Here is a 14,705-nt window from a genome sequence, read left to right as displayed (position 1 = left end):
CCTCAGGGTTTAATCCTCAGGACCACAAACCTTTGCGCCTGACAGTTGAAATGCCACCGCATCGCCCTTGGCATCTTTACACCAAGTAAACGTGGTTCCTTGGCCCTGGGTTCTTGCTCTGCAGCAGCCCCGCCCTCACCACCCAGTCCCTCCTCCTGTGGCAGCTGTCCCTCATCCTTCTTACTCACTTCCTGTCTCTGGGATTTAGAAACCTCTCTGGCCCCTGGTCCCAACCTCATACAGCCCTTCCTCTGTCCCAGAATGCCCCACTGGATATGTGCCGGGCCTACAGTGCTTATGCTGAGTCCCAGCAACCAACAGTGCTGTTCCATGTATGACATGTCCCCTGATGGAGGTGCCACCCCCTGTGCCCTGTCATCACTCTGCCCTCGTCTGGACCCCAGGCTCCTTCCTCCCACGGTGGACAGGCCTGTGGACAGGCACTCAGGAGTGTTCTCCACACCCACATCTCCCTGTCCCCACCCGGGTTCTAGTGTCTATACGTAGAGGTACCATGTCAGGGTACCCTTTTCCCTTGTCACGTGAGGGCTGAGTGCTCCGCAGAAACAATGACCGTTCCTTTCTTCTGTCCTTGCCTGTCTCTCGGGACCTAGTAAACAAGAAAGGTAGGAGTCGCTGTTCCTTCTCTTTACACGCCTCCCCCTCTACTTATCCCTGTGCACCCCTCGGGCTGGCAGGGAGGGGTGGAGCTCTGACCGGTACCCTCCTAGCCTGTGGCTTCCTTTAATCAGCACGCTGTCTGGCCAGCACAGTTGGCTCCCTGGTTCGGGATGAGCCCCCGTTGGCATGGGGGGCAGGCTCTGTTCCGCTCCTGTTAGTCCAACTCTGTACCTTCCGCAGAAGATGCTCCTCCCTGGGGCCTGTGCACACTGCAGCCTTCACTGCTTCCCCGAGTCCACAGAACTCTCTAGAACCCTCCCTAGGCTCCCATTTCTCCAACCCAATTCCTACCAGAGACCGTCTCTCTACACTCTGTCGAGCAGCAGGGAAAGGTGTCCCGACGCACACATGCGCGGGCCTGTTCGCAGTTCTCCCCAAGACGCTCCTGGGCAAGGACTGCGGCGGGCCCCAGGGTAGTCTGTCTCTGACCCTGTCCTTTCAGATGGGCAAGTTGAGGCCAGAGAGAGAGGAGGACTCAGTCTGGCTAGGGCCTTTCCTGCCCCTCCCCTGCTGCTCTGGGCATTACCCTGATGCTCTGAGAGCCAGGCAGCGGGGACCCAGTCCCTCGTAATGTTTGTGTATTTATGTGTCGTTGCATGTTTTTTCCTGGTGGCTTCTGCTGCCTCCGTTGTGGTAGTCGTAAGGACAGCGGCCCCTGGCCAGTGGTGACCTGCCTCCTGTCCGGAGGAACCCCAGGCTCTATGACGACATCCTTCCCCCTGCACTGCTCCCTCCCTCTGCCCACTCCACCCCTGCTGCCCCCCTGCCCCATCCCTGCCCACCCTGTGTTCTCTCATGTTGACACCGCTCTGCCCCTGGCGCACGCCCAGAGGTCCCAGGGTGAGGTGGGGTGGTGAGAAGACAGCTGTGGCCGTGGGGGCTGCCCGTGCTCCAGGTTTTCACCACAGAAGCTCCTCTTGCTTCTCCAGGAAGAGAACACACTCCCCGTCGTCCAAGGACGAGCAGTCGATTGGGCTGAAGGACTCGCTTCTGGCCCACTCCTCCGACCCTGTGGAGATGCGAAGGCTCAACTACCAGACCCCAGGTAGGCTGATCCCCCAGGTAGGCTGATCCCCCAGGTAGGCTGACCTTGACCTCTTGCCCCCAGCTCTGTCCCGAAGGCCATAGGGCTCTCCACAAAATGACCTTAGTGCATGCTTATCTCTTGCTGCTTCTCTCCTTGTTTTGTTTTTGTTCCCTGTGGATTGACATTACTGGGGCTTCCTATCCAACAGGTGGGCAGGCACTCTGGGTGAGACTTCTTGAGACAACAAAGGTCCCTGTGTGTCTCCAGTCTCTGAATGTGAACTCTAAGGAGCCTTTGGAGCCCACATCTCTGCAACACACACACACACACACACACACACACACACACACACACACACACACACACACACACACACACACACACACCAGGCTATGTTAGAGGTGAGAAGCTGTAGCAGGAAGCATGGTAGATGAGGGGCTCATACCTGACCCTTCCTGAAGGCTGTTTCAGGTTTTCTGTGTAAGGATGTGGTGCCCAGCTCCAGATTCAGGGCCTGTCTCTACACGCCGGCCGCTCTTGTGCTTCCAACTGTTCCATCCACCTGAAATATACCACTCCTTCCCTCCACCCCAGAGACCTCAGCCCATCAAGATGTCTTTCAGAGAGCTGGGGTTGCCTCAGTGACAGTCTCTAGCTGAGCCCAGGATCTGTCTCGTCCATCCCCGTCCTTGTATTTATTGTGCAGTAGATTCTCACTGGATCCTGTGAACACACAGCAATGGAGCGAATGAGTGCACTCATGTGTGCACACAGAGGGTTTGTGGATGTGTGAACTAGTTATCGCTGCACATCAAATTACCCCTCAACTCAGAGGCTTAAGTCAACAGTGATTATGTATTCTCTCTCACAGTTTTTATGAGTCAGGAATTCAGACAGGGCCTGGCAGGATCAGTGCCTATTCCAGAATGTCCGGCCCTCAGCCGGAAGACTTGAAAACTGGGACCTAGAATCATTTAAAGTGGGGCTGGCAGATTACGGCCTGGAGCCAGATAGGCCCACCGCCTGCTTTTTTTGTAAATAAAGTTTTCTGTCACACCACTACACCCAGTCATTTCTGGGGACATTTGTACTACTGGGGTCAGTTTACAAATAGAAGGTGGAAGAGGTCCTGGAGGCAAGCCTAAAATACTTTCTCTGCCCTTTTGTAGTGGACATTTGCCAACCCCTGGGTGATTTGTTCAGGTGGTGGGTAGTTGATGAGCTAGCCTCTTTGTGTAGCCTGGGCTTCCTCACAGCATGGTGACTGAGTTCCAAAGACATGTCTTGAAAGAGTATGCCCTGTAGCCCTAGCAGGCTCTTGTAACCAGTGACTGAGTCTGTGAGGAATGCAGGCACCAGGGTAGTGTGCCTGGAGAGCCGAGGAGCCTGCTCTGAGGATGCCAAGCCTTGTGGGCAACATCCAGGAAGTTGGCTTGGAGGTGGCTCTGAGCGGAAGCAGTGTGTACATCGAGTTAGAACCCGTAGTATTTCTGCAGCCTTGGAGTATTATACCAGGGGTAGCTGGGACTAGGCCGAAGTCTCCCTGACCAGCAGGCTGAGCAGCTGAGACTTCATCCTGAGCGGCCTGGGACTTGTTGAAGGTCTTCCTCAGGGGAGCAGCAGGGCTTCTGTGGAAACACCTCTGACTGCTTGTGTGGGGAGTGGACTGATGGGGAGGAAAGCAGAACAAGGCGCTTAAGAGATAGGGAAGTGGCCCTGGGGACAGAGGCTCAAGCTGAAGGTGGCTAAGGCAGACGGGTTTCAGCTTGAGCCCACAAAGATGGTCCTGTGGCTGCTGTGGTGCAGTAGGCTTGTGGGTCTGGACCTTCGTGCTGACCTCAGCAGTGAAGCCATCGGTGAGTTGGTGCCAAGGATCACGCAGTGGTCAAAGCCCAGAATGGACAGCCTCGCTGAGGGTGGGTAGACAGGGAGAAAGGAACCCACGGAGGCAGGATGCTGTAGTGTTGACAGAGAAGGTATGCAGAGGTGCCAGGCAGGACAGGGCCCTGTCTGGTCTCGGGTGCTAGGGTAGTGTGATACTGAGAGGGGAGGGCCAGTAGCTTTGCTGAGGGAGATCTTGGGTTGTAGGACCCAGCAGAAGTATTTCCGTAGGTGAGGAGCAGCAAAGGTGACATTCAGAGCCTGCTCTAATGTCAGTGTGTGCAGGATACCATGGGTACATGACATCCTGGGCAAGGGAAGGCTGTGAGCATAAGAGATGTTTCATTTCCAGTGTGGAGACCATCTGAGAAGAGCCACGGTCAGACTTTGAGGGAGGGGCTGAGGGCTGGATTGGACTGACTGGGTATCTGGTGATAAAGCCTCAAGAGGTCACTCTGCTCCTCAAGAGGTCACTCTGCTGGGACCTGTGGTGTGGGGAAGCACTCACCCCCACAGTGGGACGGCTGTGTTACTGGAAGACAAGGGGGCTCGTAATGGGACCTACCCCGTACTTCCCGGGCCATCTGTGTCCCTTCCTCTTGCCCTTCACCCACAGCCCCTGCAGTGTCCCACTGCAGAACCAGGGGACCCGAAAAGGGTCCCTGAGCTCTGCTCCCTCCCCATTGTTTTCTTGGTTTGTTTTCTCTGCAGGTTCCAGTGCCCCCAGTTGCCCGAATATCTCAAGTTAGTTTTCAAAGTTCCCATGTTTGGGGACACTTTGGCTTCAGTGTCTGTCTCCGCCCTTCTGCTCTCTCATCTGCCCCACGATCCTCCCCCTCCCCTCTCTCCCCTCCCTCCCCCTCCCTTTCCTCCGTTTCCTCTCCCTCCCCTCCCCTGCCCACCTTGCTTCCCCAGTCTCCTCTCTCCCACCCTGCCTCCTGGCCCCTCTAGTCTCTGTCTGCCTCCATTCTGGTGCCCCTGCGTCCTGTTCCCTTCTCTCCCTACTTCCGTGTCCCTGCCATTGTCCTGGTCCTCCATGACCATTGTGTCCGCGCACTCGGGTGCCTGGGATGACAGGGTCACCCAGTCTCCCGGGGTGACTGGCATCGATGAGGGGTGGGGGTCTGCCTGAGACAGGGGTGGTGAGCGCCCAGCTCCAGCCTGTCTCCTGCGCACACTTCCTGACCGTCTTGGGGGAGAGCCGCCGGGCCTAGAGCCCTGTTGTCCCTGTGTGCAGCCAGCCCCAGATCACCTGGACCTGCTTCCGTGTGCTCACCGTACACGCACCACCCCACCCCCCTCTGGCTTCCCCGGCCACTGTGTGTTCCCCCATCCCTGTCGCCGCATGTGCTGATGTCTCTCCATGCCACCAGTGCCGACTACTCCATGATCACACGTGTTCACATACATGCCTTGGGTTGTCTCTGCCGCCCTGTCCGGAACTCACACTGATTCTACCTGTGTGTGTGTGCTCCGCCTCCCCCAGGTATGCGAGACCACCCGCCCATTCCCATCACCGACCTGGCAGACAACATTGAGCGCCTCAAAGCCAACGATGGGCTCAAGTTCTCCCAGGAGTATGAGGTGAGGCACCTGCCACCCCCACTGTGCGGCCCCAGTTTTCCTGTCAGTTTTTGCCTTGTTCTGGGTCCCAGCCCGGGCTAGGAAGAATGTAGGCTTTCCTGGAATATCCAGGGGGGTCAGTTACAAAGTTCAGCTAGAGAGCTTGCCTCATTAGGTGTTAGGCCCAGCCCACGGGCTCACTACAGCCCTCTGGTGGTCACCCCCGGGAATGCTTCAGAAGGCTCTGCAAGGTGACCAGGCAAATGTCCCCAGGCCAGCAGAGCCAGACATTGATCTTAGTAACTAGCCACAATAGCTAGTCTCTAACAAGAGTAGGTCAGCACTGACCAGTCACTGGGCATCATCCTCTTGCTTGCTTCCCCATGGCCCAGGGAAATGGTCCTGAGTTTTCTGACGTACTGAGAAGCAGGACTTGGACCGGGGAGTGAGTTGCCCAGAGTCAAACAGTTGAGGAATAGTGGAGCCAAGATCCCAACCTGGACCTGTCTGTCCTGTGCCTGGCCTCATGACCATACCATCCACACCTCAGGCTTGGAGAAGGGTTACTGAGTTTCCCCATGGTGGCCACTGCCGGTAAAGGGCAGGAAGGCTGTCCTCAGCCTGGCTTCTGTCCGTGTTACCAAGCTGCCGACCGACCCGCCTGTGATTGTGTGCGCACGCAGGAAATGCGCATAGATGGGGAGTCAGGAAGCCCTCCAAGGGTTCACCTCACTGGCCATGGCTTGTGTGCTAGGAGCTCGGATTTCAGGGTCAGTGAGCTTCTACACCTCCTCCCTCACCCCACCCCATCCCACTCACACAGCTCTTCGTCAGGGAGTGTCTCCGGCCATCCAGGCAGCAGCTTCATAAGAAAGGGAATGAGGAGGAGGTGTGCCCACTTTCTTGGGGAAGCAGGTGGAGATGGCTTTCTGATGCATCTACCGCTCTTTCTCCAGCTTAGCATAGGTCTCGGAAGATGATTGATGGATAAATGATGGATGAGTTGGTTCAGCTGGACCCAGGAGTTGGCTCTTTAAGTCAGGTGTCCACTTTGAGTTATGTTTGGGAGACATATCCCTGGGTACTGGAATTGCCCTTCTAAAGGCCATGGGCCAGGTAGATCCCAAGGGCAATAGGCCAGGCTTCCAAAGAAGAAAATAGAGCTTGGCAGGTAGATGGATGAGCATCTCGCTTCACAGCAACTGTATCCACTGTAGAGTGCCCACTGACTCTGCCCTGCTGCGGCCCTACTGCAGTGCCAGTGTGTAAGCCAGGCATCCTGCATTCAGCTTGGCTTCTAGCCAAGAAGGCCTTTCTTGTTTTTTACCAATATTCATCCTTGTCTCCTGTCCCACACCTACCCATCCTTCCAATGACACTCTGCCCATTTTGGCTCCCAGGGCCACCTACTGCCCATTCCTCATACCTGAGCTTTCTTTTCTCTTTCTCTCTCTCTCTCTCTCTCTCTCTCTCTCTCTCTCTCTCTCTCTCTCTCTCTCTCTCTCTCTCTCTCTCCATTAGTGCAAGAGTGTCAGATGCCCTGGCACTGGAGTTACAGACAGTGAACTGTCACGTGGATGCTAGGAATTGAATCCTGTTCCTCTGGAAGAGCATCCAGTGCTTTTAACCCCTGGGCCATCTCTCCAGCCCCCTGAGCTTTCTTTAAAAGACCTTGTTTGTCCTAGAAGCTTTCCCTGACTACCCAAATCCATCATGGACTCTCCCATAACTCTCCTTCACAGTCTGTTAGTCATTTGCCATACTGTTGCTATAGCATCTTAACTGTGCCAACCCCTGTGCTGGATGCTGGGTACAGCGACAAATGGCCTTGGGACATAGGCACTGAGAAACACGGGCAGACAGGTAATCAATGCTGAACGTGCGGTTCTGACAATATGCACCGAAAGTATGTGCAGCATGCATGGCGGTGGGTGTGTCCAGGGGTGGAGTCTCACAGAAGTGGTGAGCCAGTCTCCTTGGAGAATAATGAGGCTGGGACCCAAATGGAGGAGACTTTGTGCTATGGGTGTCGATTCTGTCCATCTGCCAAATAAGGATCATAACCAAGCCTGGCTTGAGAAAGAGATGCGGAAATGTACGTGGCTGCTTAGAACAATGCTGGACACACCCTGAGTTCCCACAGAGATGTAGCTGTTAGCAGTTTTGTGCCCTGAGCCAGTCAAGAGCATGGGAGGCTTTTAAGCAGGAAATTGATACCCAGATCTGCGTTTCTTTTTTTGAAGGGCTGTTCTTGATGAAGGACAGAGTGGGTTGGAGTAGGGCAAGAGAAGAGGTGGGGGGGTGCCAAGCAGAGCGGGTGCCTCGCTGAGGGCAGTGGCCGCAGGTTGTGGATAGCAGAGGAAGGGAATATGGGGATGTGGTAAGCTGTGGGAGGCGCCCTGGAGAATTTCGAGATGGGCTGCAGACGTTGGCTAGGCTTCCTGGGTAAGTGGGTGATGCTGCTGTCCACCGAAGGGGAGTCTCAGAGCAGAGCCTGCTTAGAAAGGAAACTGATGCGCTGGCCTTTGAAAGAGCTGAGGTAGCCGTAAGACTTGTGCATGGAGATGTCTGGGGGTGCAGCTCTGGCATCTGAGCATAAAAATCCTATGGAGGGGGCGGCTTGGGGGCGGGGCTCAGTCAGGGAAGTACGGACAAAGGTCCTGATCAACCCCCAGAACCCATGCAAACATGGCAGGTATGAATGTGTAAAATGTGCACTTGTAGTCCCAGTGTGGGGCAGTAGAGTCAGAGCATCCATGGTACTCACTGGCTAGCCAGCCTGGCCTAGTTGGTAAGCTGTAGGCCACTGAGAGATCCTAGTTCAAAGAAAGTGGAGGCTGTTACTAAGTGTGTCCTCTAGTCTGTCCACCACGTAGGTACACAAAAGCATGCATTGAGAGAGAGAGAGAGAGAGAATGAGAGAATGAGAATGAATATAGAAACATCTTGTGAATGGGCTGTGGACGTAACTAATTTGGTAGAGTTCTTGCCTAGTGTTTGCAAGGCCCTGGGTTTGACCCCCGGCACCACATAACTGGGGCAGCACACACGCTGCAATCCCACTGCTCACCACATGGAAGCAGGAAGATGAGAAGTTCAGGGTCATCCTTAGCTACGGCAAATTCAAGACTAACTGGGTGTACATAAGACCTGTCCAAAAAAAAAAACACTTCGTCGCCGGGCGGTGGTGGCGCACGCCTTTAATCCCAGCACTCGGGAGGCAGAGGCAGGCGGATCTCTGTGAGTTCGAGGCCAGCCTGGGCTACCAAGTGAGTCCCAGGAAAGGCGCAAAGCTACACAGAGAAACCCTGTCTCGAAAAAACCAAAAAAAAAAAAAAAAAAAAAAAAAGCACTTCATTTTCGTGAGCAATGAAGGTGAACCAGGAAAGGATGTAGAGAAAGGACTTGGAAGGGGCTGTGGAGGAGCCTAGGCCCTGCAGGGAGGGCAGGGCAAGGGGATGGGTGGAGGAGGAAAAGCCAGAGTTGTGGAAGAGAGCTGGGCAGCATGGTGCGTGGATCTGGAACCGGGGGCAGTTGCCAGCGGGTCCCAGGTGGCTGCAATGGCTTCCATCGTGTCGGCTCATTTCATAGTAGGGTGCAGGGGCCTGTCCCACGCCCCACCCCATCCTCAGCCACTCTGCCTGACAAGGGGATCTGGTGTGAAGTTGAGTCCTCAGTTTGCCGCTTTCTGGACTTGGGATGTGTCGGCTCTGCGACTGGGGACTAGAGGGGGTGACTCCGCTGCAGCCGCACCGTAGTTAGGCCTCCTCCGACTGGTCCTCACCTCCCTGTTTCTTCTGTTTCTGGCAGTCCATTGACCCTGGACAGCAGTTCACGTGGGAGAACTCCAACTCGGAGGTGAACAAGCCCAAGAACCGCTATGCAAACGTCATCGCCTATGACCATTCTCGAGTCCTGCTCACCTCCATTGATGGTGAGCACGGGGCAGCTCTCTTTTCTTGCCCGCCTTGCTCTGAGGGACAGTGGGCTGGCCGGGGGCTCCCGGGTGAATGCTCTCAAATGCCCTGCCGTCTGTCTGTAGGTGTTCCTGGGAGTGATTACATCAACGCCAACTACATCGACGGCTACCGCAAGCAGAATGCCTACATCGCCACTCAGGGCCCGCTGCCCGAGACCATGGGCGACTTCTGGCGGATGGTGTGGGAGCAGCGAACCGCCACAGTGGTCATGATGACCAGGCTGGAGGAGAAATCCCGGGTGAGGGAGTGGGTGGGAAGTGACTCCGGGATGCTGGGTACCACCACCTTCTGTGAAATTTTTCCAGGGGTTCCAAGGGCGGTGGTTGTCCTGGAATATCATCTCATTCCCTAGATGCTGGGGAACGGCGGCGATTTAGTGTAGCGTGGTTCCCAGGTGTTTCTGGGTTCCCGGGATGTTAATATGTTTCACCAAATGCTGTCTGTCATTTTCTGGAATGTTCATGTGTCCCCCAGTTTCTGGCGTGTTCCTGGGGTGTTCACATGTTCCCCAGATGCCAGAGTGTTCCTGGGGCATTCACACATCTAAGTTAATTAGTGGAAGGAGCTGCTGATGTCTGCTTTTGCCCTCCGAAGCATTGACTGGAACATAAAATTTACAGAGCTTGAAAATGGGGCATAAACGTTATGGGTAAATTTGGCAGAAAATGTGCCTGGTGCTATCTGGTTTTGAATAAATAATTTTCAATTATGGTCCTCCTTCAACCAGCGAGGGCAGGGGTGGTGGCTTAGTGTGACGTGGCTTGGTGAGGAAGAAAGGGCGGAGTGAGTTCAGGGCTGGGCCCTCTGTAGCCAGGGGAGCTGGGCTTTTCACTCTGCTTCTGCCAGTTTAAGCCTTTGGGCATCCTATAACACGGTCGTCTCTGCCCTACCCCTGTCCTGCCCATCCCCCTCCAGGTGAAGTGTGATCAGTATTGGCCAGCCCGGGGCACTGAGACCTATGGCCTCATTCAGGTGACGCTGGTGGACACTGTGGAGCTGGCCACATACACCATGCGCACCTTCGCACTCCATAAGGTATGGCCCCGCGTGCACTGGCACTCGTCCGCCGCTTAGATTGCAGGGGTGGTGGCCTGAGTGTGAGGAGCTGGGCAGGGCCTGGGGGACCTGAGGGTGGTGGGTCTGGGTCTGGCCCCTTCCCTGGGTCTGTGGCAAGCAAACCCCAACCCTCCTCATCTCTGTTGACTCCGTTCCCCCAGAGTGGCTCCAGTGAGAAGCGTGAGCTGCGTCAGTTCCAGTTCATGGCTTGGCCGGACCATGGGGTGCCCGAGTACCCGACTCCCATTTTGGCCTTCCTGAGACGCGTCAAAGCCTGCAACCCACTGGACGCAGGGCCCATGGTGGTGCACTGCAGGTGAGGGTACTGAGCCGCCCGTGGGGTGGGGCGGGGCGGGCGGCAGAGACCGCCGCCCCAAGCCGCCCCCTTGTCCTCAGTGCTGGTGTGGGCCGCACGGGCTGCTTCATCGTCATCGACGCCATGCTGGAGCGGATGAAGCACGAGAAGACGGTTGACATCTATGGCCACGTGACGTGCATGCGCTCCCAAAGGAACTACATGGTGCAGACCGAGGACCAGTACGTGTTCATCCACGAGGCGCTGCTGGAGGCCGCCATGTGCGGACACACCGAGGTGCCTGCTCGCAGCCTCTATGCCCACATCCAGAAGCTAGGCCAAGTGCCTCCTGGGGAGAGTGTGACTGCCATGGAGCTCGAGTTCAAGGTGGGACTCCAGTGGGGGCCGCTTGACTCCAGGGTCCTGGGCTGGGTCCTGGGAAGGCCTCTGGGCCGGAAGCCAGGCCTGACAAAACCCTCCGTCTTCACAGTTACTGGCCAACTCCAAGGCCCACACGTCTCGCTTCATTAGTGCCAACCTGCCTTGCAACAAGTTCAAAAACCGCCTGGTGAATATCATGCCCTATGAGCTGACCCGAGTGTGTCTGCAGCCCATCCGTGGTGTGGAAGGCTCGGACTACATCAATGCCAGCTTTCTGGATGGCTACAGGTCCGAATGCTCCTCCCTGCCCCACCATGCCTTGGGGTACCGTGGTCTGCTCCCGGTTGTGGGGAGTAGGGGCTGGCCCAGAACAGTGAGCTGGATACCCAAGTGTGGGCCTCCTAGAGGAGGGCTGCTCCGTGAGCAGGGTCCTCAGGATCTAGGCAGTGTCGGGACGGGTGTGGCCGCAGCACCTCCCGCATGTCACGTCTTGTGTCCCCCAGACAGCAGAAGGCCTACATAGCGACGCAGGGACCTCTGGCAGAGAGCACCGAAGACTTCTGGCGCATGCTGTGGGAGCACAATTCCACCATCATCGTCATGTTGACCAAGCTGCGCGAGATGGGCAGGGTGAGCCCACCCCTTCCCCTAGGGCCCCTCTCATACCAGGGAGGACGCCAGCCACCAATGGGAAGGGCGCTCCTTTTGTGAAACTCTGCTCTCGTACCCCAGCTCCCCATCCGTATAGCCTTGGGCTCTCTTACCAACACCCGAGGCCTCCTGTCCCGAAGTCCTCGGAAGCCTGGCCCTCTCTTTCCTGGCCTTCCCACCTAACCACGGGGGTTGCCCGGTGTTCTCTCTACAGGAGAAGTGTCACCAGTACTGGCCAGCGGAGCGCTCCGCTCGCTATCAATACTTTGTTGTTGATCCAATGGCTGAGTACAACATGCCCCAGTATATCCTCCGTGAATTCAAGGTCACAGATGCCCGGGTGAGTGAGTGTTGGCCGGAGGAAATGCACACAGGCGTGCACCTCACACTACCTGAGCATGTGGGTGGAGTCCTTGGGAGTGCATCCCTGTGTTGTTCTGCTCCTGGCCTAGGGGGCCTACTGCCTGCAGTACACACCTTAATGCTAGCCCCTGACCATCTCTCCCAGGATGGGCAGTCAAGGACAATCCGACAGTTCCAGTTTACAGACTGGCCAGAGCAAGGAGTGCCCAAAACGGGTGAAGGCTTCATCGACTTCATCGGGCAGGTGCACAAGACTAAGGAGCAGTTTGGGCAGGACGGGCCCATCACAGTGCATTGCAGGTGGGGTAGTCCTCCAGGGCTGGAGGGTGGTCCTGGAGGCCTGGGCAGCCCCCCTTCTTCTGAGGGGGACAGGACTCTTGACGCGGCCCTTCTCTGAGCAGTGCTGGCGTGGGCCGCACCGGAGTGTTCATCACTCTGAGCATCGCCCTGGAGCGCATGCGGTACGAGGGTGTGGTTGACATGTTCCAGACCGTGAAGACCCTCCGCACACAGCGCCCTGCAATGGTGCAGACAGAGGTATGCAGACCAGTGTGTGGGACCCAAGGGTCTGTCTCCCCGCAGCAGCCCTCAGCTGCGCCTGCAGCTGGCCCACGTGCATTTGTTCGTGCTGCAGCCGTGTGGCGTAACTTGTCCTGCCTGACCTGCAGGGGGGAGGAGAGTGCGCTGTGTTCAGTCAGTAACCCTGTCCCGCACTCTGGTGTCACACTGTCCGCACTGACCGGCCAGCCCCCTTGTCTTCGCAGGACCAATACCAGCTGTGCTACCGTGCGGCCCTGGAATACCTCGGCAGCTTTGATCACTATGCAACGTAACTGCTGCTCCCCTCTCCTCCGCTGCTCCCCTGAGGGGCTCCGGGGGGAGACCCAGCTCCTCTGAGCCATACCGACCATCGTCCAGCCCTCCTGCACGGATGCTGTTGCCCGCAGGGCACAGCCCACTGGGATCACAGCATTTCGGGAACATTGCCACACCAGTCAGAGAGCCCGGGACACCTGGGCGGAGTAGGCGGACTGGCAGCCTGGCTCGGGGCCCTTGTCCACCGGGCCCAAGTGGAGCCCCGCTTCAAGCTCTCTGTTCAGCTCCGCGTTTCTCATGCTTCTCATGGGGTGGGGGAGGGGCAAAGCCTCCACTTTTTAATACATTAGGCGGGGTAGACTGAGGGATCCTAGCCTCTTCCCTCCAACTTTCCTTTTGCAAATCTGTCACTGCAGATGGGCTGCTGTGGGAGTTGGGGCTTATTTTGATTTCCTTTTTGAGTTCACGTTGGATCCTTTCTTGTACGACTTAACGCTGGAGGGTGGCACACGCCTTCCTTGTGCGGAGCTAGGGCCCTGCCTGAGCACGTCAGCTGTGGCCTTGGAGGCAGCACCACGCCGTCCTCCAGCCTTTCAGAGATCCTATTCCAGCCAAATGCAGGGAAACACATTTTTTTGTTGTTGTTTTGTTTTCGGTTTTGTTTTTCCTCGAGAGCCTTTTTTTAGGCCCCACAGACAGTGGTGGGCGGGGAGGCGATAGGAACCACATCCCCAGTGTGCATTTAACATTCATAGCCCACAGCCACAGACGCGTCTGGGGGGAGCCTGGCAAGCCTTCCCCATCACCATGGTGTTTGCAGAGGTTCAAAAAACAAAAATTTAGAAAACCACAAAAATAAATTTTTTTTTTAAAAAAAAAGAAAGATTCATCCCCTGGCCTCTACTTCAAATCCCGAAGTGGGAGGCAACTCGATGTGCCTGGGGCTCGCCATGGGCCCACAGAGTCTCGCTATCATCCCCAGCATTGCAGTGTGGCAGGTGTTTGTAGGCTGTGGGTTCTGGCCACCTCGGTACGTGAATGGCACAGGTGAGGGCTTGTGCCACGCCCCACACACCTCAGGGCCAAGCGGGGGCGTGGCTGGCCCTCCAGGTCTAGGCCAGTGGGCCTGGTAGCACATGTCTGTCCTCAGCAGGGGCCAGATGACTTCTCTCCTGGTTTGCAGCTGTCTTCAGATCCCGCAAGACTCGCTCCTTTTCCACTCCAAGTTGCCCTCGTAAACCAATGTGGCAAGACTACTGGACTTGTATCCATGGTACTATACTCGGTCTTATTATCTCAGCTTGCTGAGGGGCAGGGAGAGGGCCTCTTCCTCTGGGCAGCACTATCTAGATAGGTAAGTGGGGGCGGGGAAGGGTGCATAGCTGTTGTAGCCTAGGGACTCTTGACGCAGACGTCCCCAGATCTAGCTAGGCTAAGTGGAGATCAACAATCCAGGGTTGGTGGTGTTGGATGAAACATTCATTTTTACCTTGTGGATGCTAGTGCTGTAGAAGTTCACTGTTGTACACAGTCTGTTTTCTATTTGTTAAGAAAAACTACAGCATCATTGCATACTTCTTGATGGTAATAAATTTGAATAATCAGATTTCTTACACACCGGGCCTCTGCCTCAGCTCCTTCTGACTTAGTGTGTGGTGTCTAACTTGGTGGCTTGGGTGGGTTCTGAGAGGACAACGTGGCCATCCTGAATGCTTGTGCAGAGGCTCCTGCCATGGCTACCTGAATGGAAGACCGAACCACTGAGGGCTAGCCTGAGCTGCAGCTGGGAAGAGCGCCCAGTGCCCTCACGACCTTCGTCCCTTGCCCATGTGATGCTGGGTATTGCCAAATGGAGGCTGTAAAGCCCCGCCCCTCACCACCTCCTTCATCTCCTGTGTTCTAAGATCAGGTTTAAATCCTGGGTTGCTGGGTTCTCACCGCTGCCGATGTCGCTGATGTAATAAGCCAATCAAACCAAATTAATAAATCCAGGTTTAATGAGCAAAGCAAT

General features: G+C 56.1%; 1 protein-coding gene across 17 annotated transcripts in view; it reads left to right on the top strand.

Annotated features, from left to right (window-relative positions):
* Window positions 1-14,311, top strand: part of Ptprf (protein tyrosine phosphatase receptor type F) — an 85,271-nt gene extending 70,960 nt beyond the window's left edge. For 11 of the 17 annotated variants that reach the window (XM_028893129.2, XM_028893127.2, XM_028893143.2 and 8 more), the window contains 14 exons: window positions 1,611-1,726; window positions 4,301-4,333; window positions 5,076-5,173; window positions 8,963-9,086; window positions 9,195-9,370; window positions 10,048-10,167; window positions 10,350-10,504; window positions 10,585-10,870; window positions 10,974-11,152; window positions 11,368-11,494; window positions 11,730-11,855; window positions 12,024-12,178; window positions 12,280-12,415; window positions 12,643-14,311. In XM_028893129.2, coding sequence (XP_028748962.1) covers window positions 1,611-1,726; window positions 4,301-4,333; window positions 5,076-5,173; window positions 8,963-9,086; window positions 9,195-9,370; window positions 10,048-10,167; window positions 10,350-10,504; window positions 10,585-10,870; window positions 10,974-11,152; window positions 11,368-11,494; window positions 11,730-11,855; window positions 12,024-12,178; window positions 12,280-12,415; window positions 12,643-12,711 — 1,900 coding nt within the window. In that variant the 3' untranslated portion in view covers window positions 12,712-14,311. The remainder of the gene's footprint in view (window positions 1-1,610; window positions 1,727-4,300; window positions 4,334-5,075; window positions 5,174-8,962; window positions 9,087-9,194; window positions 9,371-10,047; window positions 10,168-10,349; window positions 10,505-10,584; window positions 10,871-10,973; window positions 11,153-11,367; window positions 11,495-11,729; window positions 11,856-12,023; window positions 12,179-12,279; window positions 12,416-12,642) is intronic. The other 6 variants (XM_028893137.2, XM_028893144.2, XM_028893139.2 and 3 more) reach the window with 1 other exon arrangement.
* Window positions 14,312-14,705: the final 394 nt, after the last annotated feature.

This window comes from Peromyscus leucopus, chromosome 2, assembly GCF_004664715.2.
Source record: "Peromyscus leucopus breed LL Stock chromosome 2, UCI_PerLeu_2.1, whole genome shotgun sequence".
In the NCBI taxonomy this organism is placed as follows: Eukaryota; Metazoa; Chordata; class Mammalia; order Rodentia; family Cricetidae; genus Peromyscus; species Peromyscus leucopus.
The sequence above is the reverse complement of the archived record's forward strand: the minus strand, read 5'-3'. Positions and strand labels throughout refer to the sequence as shown.